Below are 9545 nucleotides of genomic sequence, written 5' to 3' on the forward strand. Positions count from 1 at the left end.
CTTGCTAATCGCGGTGTTGACCACAATTGAGAAGCGAACGTTAGGTTGCGGTGTGGGTTCTTGCGTGGACTTGAAGAACGCAGCAAATTTAATGGATTGATTACAAATCACGTCCGTTTCTCTAATTTTTTGTGAAGCGTGGCAAGGCCAGGCACCGAAGGTAAATTTCCTGGGTAAGCCAATTCTATGTTGGTTGTGTGCTGGGTTTCAGAAATCCTGCTTACTTTGTCATTTAGATCTTTTTGTAGCGTATGTATGATATTTAGCTGTCAAAATGTTGTAGACATGATGTCTTTTGTTTTTTTCATGTTTTTTTTTGCTTCAAGGTTATAACTTGCTCCATTATTTTCATAAGGCATGCAATGTAATAATCTAGCTTCGCTGCAGGTTGCCAGAATTATGAACATATGTGTGAGAACAGATACAATCTTTCTTGCAGGTGAATTGATCCTTATTCTTAACTATACATTTGGTTTTTTCACTGGTGATTACATGAGACTGATTGCATACTTAAGTGGAATATTTTATTGAGTGCTTTGTACATTTCTTACTACAAGGATGCCAGGGAAATGAGAAAATAAATTGGATGTGAGACACAAGGGCTTTATGACACCTGACATGTGAAACACTATGAAACAGCACCCAACTCTTTCCTGATATTCATGCATTATAATCTGGTATATAATCTAGAGAACTGTACTAAAAGATTTTGCCCTTTAGCTTGTAGGTTTCCATCATTATAGGATAGGATTTGTCAATTAAACTATTATAAAGCTACAACATCTTGCTATGCATTTTAGAACCATTTATGTCTAATGGGCAGGCTTAAAAACCATGAGTATCATCATTTATACATGATCAGTCAAGTTCATTATCATTTTAGGCTGTCATAGTAGATTGTTGGTTCAAAAAACAGGACATGTAGTGAATTGGCCACTAGATTATATAACTTTGTCCCATCTCCAGTATGATATGCAATAAGCTTAAAGAAAAAACTTCCAAAATCTAGAATTTTTTCCTGATTCAGAGTGATTGCAACCTGAGTTCAGGACTAGGCTTCAAGTGCTAAACACTGCCATCCAATGAGTAATTGAAAGCTTATGTTGGAAAGGATGCCAAAAATTATATGTGAACCTTACATAAGAATTGCTATCCCATAACTCAATCTGACCCCCATATACCAGTTTGTTGCCAAGCAGCATACCCATTTTTTCTGCACTTATCTAGACATTATTTCTTTGATGCTCTTGTTGATAACTTAACAGTGGTATCACTGATATTCATTTTGCTGCACTGTGCCATCATCACAGCCTTATACCCTAACAAAAGTGCAAAATATTGCTGCAATGGTAAAGCCCAGTAATGTGCATTGAAATGCTATCACCTGATATGATTGCCACTTTAACCCATGCCCAGCAATAGCCTGAACTCCCCCTCTCCCCATTCATCCCTCCAACAGGTCTTGTAGGACAGATGCTTGCAAACAGTGTGTTCTGGTGTCTCCAGGCATGTTGACTGGTATCTAGTACCAACTGGTGCTGGAGCTGGTGAACTTTGTGGTCTGGCTTTACTAAATTAAAGCTAATAAGAAAGTTGCATTTTCTGATGTGCTTTGGCTGACTTCCCACTCTTTTCTTGCAGGAGGCACAATGCCAGCCCCCAGCTCTGGCAGCAGTGACTCTGACTCTGACTCTGACTCCAGTCGCTCACCATCACCATCCCGCAAGGGCCCATCGCGTCCGCCGCCTGCCAGCGCCGCCCGCCGCCCGCGCTCGGTCGACTCCGACTCCGACTCAGACTCGTCTGTCGAGCGGAGGTCTAAGCGCCGCCGCGACAGTGGCGCCGCGCGGCGGCCGTCACCACGGCGAGCACCCTCGCCCGGCGCGCGCGCGCGCCGCGACCGGTGCAGCGGCTCGCGTGAGCCGGACGCGCGCGGTCGCCGCGCCGGCTCGCGGGAGGCAACCGCAGCGGCCATCGGCGCCACAGCCAGGGCACCAGGGATGAGCAGAGGGACAGGAACAGGGACGAACGGCCGTCGCACCGAGCCGGCTCGCACCGCGGTGAGCGTAGCGAGCGCGGTGGCCGCAGCGACCGCGGCGAGAGGAACGAACGAGGGGACCGAGCTGAGCGCAGTGATCGCGAACGAGCTGAGCGCAGTGATCGCGAACGTGCTGAGCGCGGTGACCGTGGCGAGCGAGCTGAGCGCAGTGATCGCGGTGACAAGTGGCGCAGGGACGCGGCCGGCCAGGGCGAGCGCGTGAGGGGCCGGCACCGGAGCGGCTCCCGCGAGAGGAGCGCGCGCGCGGCGCCGCGACGCACCCGGTCCCGCGAGCGACGGCACCCGGACGAGTTCGACAGCACCGGCGCGCACCACAGGCGGCGCGACGGCCGCGACCGCTCGCCGCACCGGCGCGACGAGCACGCGCGGCCGGAGCCACGGCGCCGCGAGCGCAGCCCGGCTGAGGACGAGCGGCACGCCAGGCGGCGGCCGGCCGAGGCGAAACATTCGATCCAGGACGCCAGGTGGCAGCACCGAGAGGACCGCGGCCCGTCGCCGGCTGCCGGTGGCTGGAGCTGGGGACCGCGTGTGGACCGGCACAGCGGCCGGGACGCGCCGCAGCACGAGGACTTCGCGTCGGAGCGGCGCGAGCAGCGCATCAGGATCAGCGAGCAGGGTGTCCCTGAGGTGTGGAGCCACTCCCCACCCAGGGAAGACGGCGCCGACGAGTGAGTACTGGTGTGCAGGGTCGGCGTGGCACAGGTGACCCGCCCTGCTTGTCTCACTACTGCTTGATCCTAAATCCTCGCAGTGGCCCGTATGCTGAAGCCAGCTGTGGCCGTCAGCTACCAGCCGGCTCACGTCTTCCCGGGCCGGAGCTCCGCTCGAGCAGCCCCGCAAACCCTCAACAAGGGCGTCGGTACATGATGCATCTGGTTGGCGGGAGCCTTCCACCACTTCCGTAGGCCTTCAGGTTGATTCTCTTTGCAATGATGGCGTCGTATCGGTGCGATGCTATTGCTCCAAACAGTTTTTGTGCAAAGTGTGTTTTCGAAAGCATGCTAACGCGTCCCTGTGATGCTGTGCTGGGCTGGATTTTACTGATCTTACATAACACAACATTGAAGAATGACGTCGCCCCGCCGTTTAAAGCCACGTGGTGTCTTATTTCTAATGCCATCACAGCATCATGGGAAGGCTGCGTTACATTACAGAATTATTGTGTGTATTGTGTGTGCGCTCGTGAATGATGTGTGTGCCTAACAGCCTATCGCGGGTTGTTATTTGTTGTTGTCCGCAACTCGCCGTGTTTTCTTAGTGATTTTGTACAAAAAAGACTTGCATTTGAGCTGCCAGAGTTTTTGTGCCGGTCGCCTCAGGGTATTGTGTTGTTCCTCAGCTCCGACCTGGCCAGCCCGAAGCCGCAGCGGGAGTCTGTCTCGTCGGCCGACGAAGCGGAAATAAAGAAAAAGAAAAAGGCCAAGAAGGAGAAAAAGAGCAAAAAAGATAAGAAAAAGAAGAAGAAGCGAAAGAAGAAAAAGAAGAAGGTTTCGTCTTCGTCCAGCGAATTAGAAGACGAAGAAGAGCAGTGGATGGAGAAGGGAGGTATGGGCAAAGTCATGATTGAATATGCCCAGAGAGCGCGCTCCTTAGTATGCGTGCTTCGTTCCTATATGGGAACGTTGGCTGTCACTTCCACTTATGTCTTCCTAATGAACTGTGTTATGTGTATCGCAATGACACTACCCCTGCAAACGCAACGGCCGTTATTTAAGCGCAGGTGTCGTCTGACGCTCGGTCCTCTCAGCTGGTTTCCCGTCATGCCGCACGAGCGGCACGTCTCGCAGCTGTGCCCTGGTTTCCGTCTTTGGATGGTCATGCCCCGACTGTGTGTCGTCTGACGCTCTGTTCCCGCAGCGTCCATCGCTGGCCCGGACGGCCTCGGCGTCGACGGCGACGACTCGTTCGGTCCGATGCCCAAGGAGAAGGTGCAGCTCTCAAGGAAGGAGATGGGCCAGGCCTTGTTGCCCGGCGAAGGTGCGTCCTGAGACGGTGCGACGGGCTGAGGGCGGGGAGACGGCGGACACGGCCGGGGACGCTGCGGCTGCTTCAGGCGTATGAAAGAGTAGTTTTTATCGTGTGCTGTGATTTATGGGGTGGCGGTATCGTGTTAACGTTAGACACAAATCATGCTTGCGGCCCGTCGCTGACGTGATACGCACTATTGGTACGCAAGAAGCAATGTCACATCTCAATTGATGACGGCCCTTCTTGCCGTTTTCTAGAGGGGTGGACATGCGTTGGGAGCATTCCCTTTTACAGTGAGGCACTGGCTTCAACTTTCTCTGGTTAGATAGGTATATCGTTGGCCTTTTCTCTGAAAGGTAGGGTGAAATATGGCGTTAAGTGTAAAACTCCCGATCATTTCAGCGGGATTTTGGCAAAGAAGTAAATTTTTGTGTTGGCTGTGGACCAGATGGTAGGGCTGCATCGTGCGTTAAATAACGAACACGATCAATGAAAATAATTTCAGAGCTGCAATCCACATGCAGAATATTCCAATGTAAGGCGCTGTCACATTTATTAGGCTCATTCATACTTCCACAAGTATATTCCATGCACCAAAACAGGCTGAGAACGCAGTGCTGATCGTATCTCTTGCCACAGCGCGTCGCCCTCCCTGTCCTGAAACACCTGTCATATCTGAATACGTGCACATAGCACCAGGCAATACCCCAACATCCCGGGCTGCATGGCGTGTCCTCGCGTAACCGTGCGCCCCAGCTTGTGGCGCACCCCTGGCGGCCTGTGTTGTACGGGGCCCGGCCTCGGCACGGCAGCCCGCCTGACGCGCGGCGATCTTCGGCGCAGGTGCGGCGATGGCGGCGTTCGTGGCGGACGGCAAGCGCATCCCGCGGCGCGGCGAGATCGGCCTGACTAGCGACGAGATCGCCTCGTTCGAGGCCAAGGGCTACGTCATGAGCGGCAGCAGGTGCGTGACGGCCGACGCCGCCCGCCCGGCCGCTGGCTGATGGCTGACGGCCGGCGCTGGGGCAGGGCGGCAGTGTTACCCCCGGTCGGCGTGAGGCCGTGGTCGGGCGGTCGGCCCCTGTCAGTGATGTGCCAGGGGCAGAATGGAAGGTGAATGAATCGGCGATTTTCTTTGAGGAGCAGTGTGTCAGAATGCATAATCTACGTATCACGGGACCGCAGAAGCTGTCGTCAGTTTACCGGTTACTGACAGTCGTGGAATCCTAACAGTTACTGACAGTTTACTGACTGACTGACAGGTTACTGACAGTCGTGGAGTCAGTAAATTGAAAAGGGGGCTCACTCAAAACTCCGAGTCACTAGACAATCTGTTGGCCAGTTTTTTTACGGGCTCTTCTTTCATGTCCAGTGCCTCAGCCTTGGTTCTGTAATCTACTTCCAATGGGCTTTTGCTGATCGCCACTGTTACTTGTGTATATGTGTATCAAGTTGTGTATTGCAAATATTTGTCACGAGAAATGAGATGTCTGCCTCTCTGCATAATCAGTTCATTATCAGTGAGTCCCTTTGTGTACATGTGTATGGAATTGTGTATTGCAAATATTTGTCACGAGAAATGAGATGTCTGCATCTCTGCGTAATCAGTTTATTATTAGCGAGTCCCCTATTCACGTGACGTACCGCCCTGGGCTCCGGTGACGTAGTTGAGATAAACTGGGACCTTGGGATCTAGTGCACGTAGTTCAGGCGGTGCGCATTGTGCGGGTCTCTCAAATTGGCAGGGATGCGCGCGTGACGGGCGTCAGTGCAGTTACGTTCCGTATCATTTTGAGGGACTGGCGATTTGTGCCGATGCATGAGTTTGCCTAACTTCCCCACCGTCAGGGCCCCTCCGGCCCCGAGCACCTGTATTTTGCTCGTGCTGACACCTACAACTCATACCATGCACTGGCATTTGCAGGCATCGCCGCATGGAGGCTGTGCGCATGCGCAAGGAGAACCAGATCTACTCGGCGGATGAGAAACGCGCGCTGCAGATGTTCAACAAAGAAGAGCGACAGAAACGCGAAAACAAAATCCTGGGACAGTTCCGAGAGATGATCAGCAACAAGCTGAGCAAGAAGTAGTCGCGTGGTGTCCGGTGCTATAAACTGCAGACCGGTGTCAAGGAGACGCCACCGGAGGCTTCGTGGTGAAGAGCGCCTGTTTTAGCGATCCTCGCTGGCTGACCTGGCGCTCCAACTGCGCTGAGTCAGCTGTTTTACTGTTTGCGTGCGGTCGCGGACACGTGTTGTGTACTTCACGCGCGCACGTGGTAAGCACGTGCAGCGAAGGCGGGCTCCGAAAAACGTTCGCTGTCTAGCTGTCATCGGGCGCGGCGTGACTCACGCGGCGTGCGGCATCCCCTATCGCGCGGGTCTGGTACAGTTTGAGCGCGTGTTGTATGGCGCGCCGGTCGGCTCTGCGGCTGACGGAGGCTCCCCGCCGCGGGATCGCCTCGGGTGACACGCTTGGTGCCAATACACCACGCATCGCCGCCAGCCGACTGTGACCCTGCGCGCTGCGCGCAGCGGGGTGTCGCGGTCATGACGTCGGCAGCCGCAGACCTGCGGCCCGCCCCAGCCAGCGGCCCGGCGCGGCACTGGCCGTCCTCGGTCGCGACCGAAACGGCGCGGCCCGCCCCAGCCAGCGGCTCGGCGCGGCACTGGCCGGCCGCGGCCGGAGCGGCGCGCAGTGGCGCGGGTTTTTTGCGCACGCACGGTGGCTGCAGTTTTCCTTCAGAAGTGTTGCGCTGCCGTCTCGCTGATGGCCAAGTTTTGACGGCGTGTCTGAGATGTACGGAGGGAATCTGGCGTGGAGAAACGGCTGATGCAGATCCTGCATATCCCAAACTTTGAAAGAAACGAGCAGATTGATCCGAGAGACACCCTGCAAGGGTTGGCGTGGGTGGTACTTAGTCATCAGATTAATCAGCTTCCGTGAGCAGAGAATTTCAGCCCTCTGTTAAGTCAGCATGGGGGGCTTTATCATTTGGTTTACATCGAAGAGTGTCACGTAGCTACTGGATCATATTGGGCTTCTTGAAACGTGACGCCACCCGTCTGCCCCCAGCCCGATATGGAGGCCCAAAAGCGAACATTCCTGGGTCGATGGCAGAAAATGCGTCGCCTGAGTGAGTGCCAGAGCACTCGTGGTAAGTGCCTGAGCACTCTGGTAAGTGCCTGAGCACTCGGGTGAGTGTCTGGGCACTCGGGTGAGTGCCTGAGCACTCGGGCGAGTGTCTGGGCACTCGGGGTGAGTGTCTGAGCACCCGGAGTGGGTGCCTGGGCACTCGCGGTGAGTGTCTGATTCGGTGCCGGCGGTAGCACGGCAGTATTTATGCGCATGGAAAGGCTTAGGGCAAATGCTACCAGCGCGCTACCGCAGAGCCCAGTGGGAGGGCGCGGACCAGGCCCGCAGTACAAATCGCAGAGGGTGGCGAGATCTGCACGACACGCCTGTCACTCGAGCTCGAATGGTCCGCACTGAGTTACACCATGCGAGCACACGTGTGTTGTGCACCTGGATAGTGTAGGCCGCAGGTCTCTTGGTCATGTAAGCAGCCGCATACCAATCCGCTACGCGAGCTGCGGGCAGTAGTTGATTCATATGACTCGTTCTGACTGATGTGGTCTAGTCCGGAATATACGTTTGTCCATGCCTCATAACCTAGCGCTGACATTTTCGTGCTTTCATTTTGTGGCTTTCATGTTTTGCGGCCCTTTCCCGAACAACACGCGCGTCATCTCGGTGTTGTGACCTCAAGACAGATGGGCTGAATAGTGAATCAGCGCGTTCAGCCGTCCGCCCGCTCCTCGGAGTGGGTGCATAGGGTCTTTGACACTCATGTGGGGTCATTATGTCCGCTGCCGCACTGGCATTGCATGGATGGGTAGCAGGGAGATTATATGAGTGTAGGTCCGGTCAGCAGCATTCATGAACGACCCGGCGGCAGGGCCATTGAACCCATGCGACTGCATCTGAGAAGCTAACAGGGGGTGTCGTTTTTCAAATATGATGCGGGCTTCCCGAAGCTGCTGAATGCAGCGTCATGCGACTAATAACTAAATTATCCGGTACGGGGGACCCCAGCCCCCGAACCAAAAGCTGTGAAACCCTGGGCACAGCGCAGACGAACATCTATACCCGTTCGTTTTGTCCATGTGCCGCCCATTGAAACGTCCCTTGCAGGCGTATTTTAGCACGCCAGTGCCGTTTCACGCGCCCTGCCTCGCGGCTCGCTCCGCCGGTACAGTGCCGCGGCCCGATCTCAGTCGCAGCCCGCCTGCCTCGCCCCGCAGATCCAGTGCCGCGGCCCGATCTCAGTCGCCGGCCACCTGCCTCGCCCCGCAGATCCAGTGCCGCGGCCCGATCTCAGTCGCCGGCCGCCTGCCTCGCCCCGCAGATCCAGTGCCGCGGCCCGATCTCAGCCGCGGCCCGCCTGCCTCGCCCCGCAGATCCAGTGCCGCGGCCCCATCCAGCCGCGGCCCGCCTGCCTCGCCCCGCAGATCCAGTGCCGCGGCCCGCCTGCCTCGCCCCGCAGATCCAGTGCCGCGGCCCGATCTCAGCCGCGGCCCGCCTGCCTCGCCCCGCAGATCCAGTGCCGCAGCCCGATCCCGGCCGCGGCCCGCCTGCCCCGCTTGCGTGAGAGATGCTTTCTCGGGCGATTGCTTGCACCATTGACTTCAAGGCCACATCGCTTTAGCCTGAGAGCGCGCCGGGCGGACGCCGAGCTCTCAAATCCGTCCGATGCCCATCCGCCCAGCGGCGGACGGCACCGAGCAAGTCCGCGTCCGTTCAGCGGACGGCGACCGCGCCATCTGCGCCAAAACACGGCCGACAGGCAAGCGCGGAGACGTCACAACACGTACGCGAAAATTTACGTGTATTACAGAGCCCCGGCATGCGCACAGAACAGGATCGTCTTAAAAATGATTCCGATACAGCCCGCAATGTACGCTGTATACAAAAATAATATAGCAAAGTCTACAAATCTCCACGCACGTCGACAACGGGTTAACCAACCGGCGTGTTAACATAGCACCAGGCGGCCACACTCTGGCGTGGCGCGTCCCAGCAGCGTTAGCTCAGTGGCGTTGACCGGCGCGGCGGGCCGTCGGCGCGCGGCTCCACCGCAGGCACGTTCGAGGGCGGAGGACGGCCGGGCGCGCGGCGGCCGTCACGTGCCGCCTTTGAGCAGACGCTGGTATTGCCGGCCGTCGGATCACAGACGGGAGGGGGGCAGCGGCGGCGGCGGCGGCGGCCCGACCTCGCGGCTGACCGACCGCAGCGCCGCGCCGCGGCGACATATGGCAACCGGCCGGCCGAGCCCCAGGGACACGGGACGAGGCCGCTGCGCGCGCGCGCCGCCCGGCGGGCGGTGCGGGATTACAAACAGTCACACGATAAATCTCTCCGTCAAAAGTAACATCACTGTCGCAGCGCTCCACGCGGCGTACAAACACGGGGCGGCGCCCAACACACGCAGTTCGGCGGGGCTGGGGTCCGGTCAGGT

At 56.8% G+C, this 9545-nt stretch overlaps 1 protein-coding gene across 1 annotated transcript; it reads left to right on the forward strand.

The window, feature by feature from the left end:
* The first annotated feature begins 2000 nt into the window (after positions 1–2000).
* LOC119109275 (NKAP family protein CG6066) lies at positions 2001–6521 on the forward strand. The gene is made up of 6 exons (XM_037232870.1): positions 2001–2257; positions 2602–2727; positions 3399–3604; positions 3917–4036; positions 4871–4991; positions 5952–6521. The coding sequence occupies exons 1-6, from the start codon at positions 2001–2003 to the stop codon at positions 6115–6117; spliced, it is 996 nt and encodes a 331-aa protein (XP_037088765.1). The 3' UTR covers positions 6118–6521.
* The last annotated feature ends 3024 nt before the right edge of the window (positions 6522–9545 follow it).

Source organism: Pollicipes pollicipes, unplaced genomic scaffold (genome assembly GCF_011947565.3).
Source record: "Pollicipes pollicipes isolate AB1234 unplaced genomic scaffold, Ppol_2.1 Scaffold_7231;HRSCAF=8579_pilon_pilon_pilon, whole genome shotgun sequence".
NCBI lineage: Eukaryota > Metazoa > Arthropoda > Thecostraca > Pollicipedomorpha > Pollicipedidae > Pollicipes > Pollicipes pollicipes.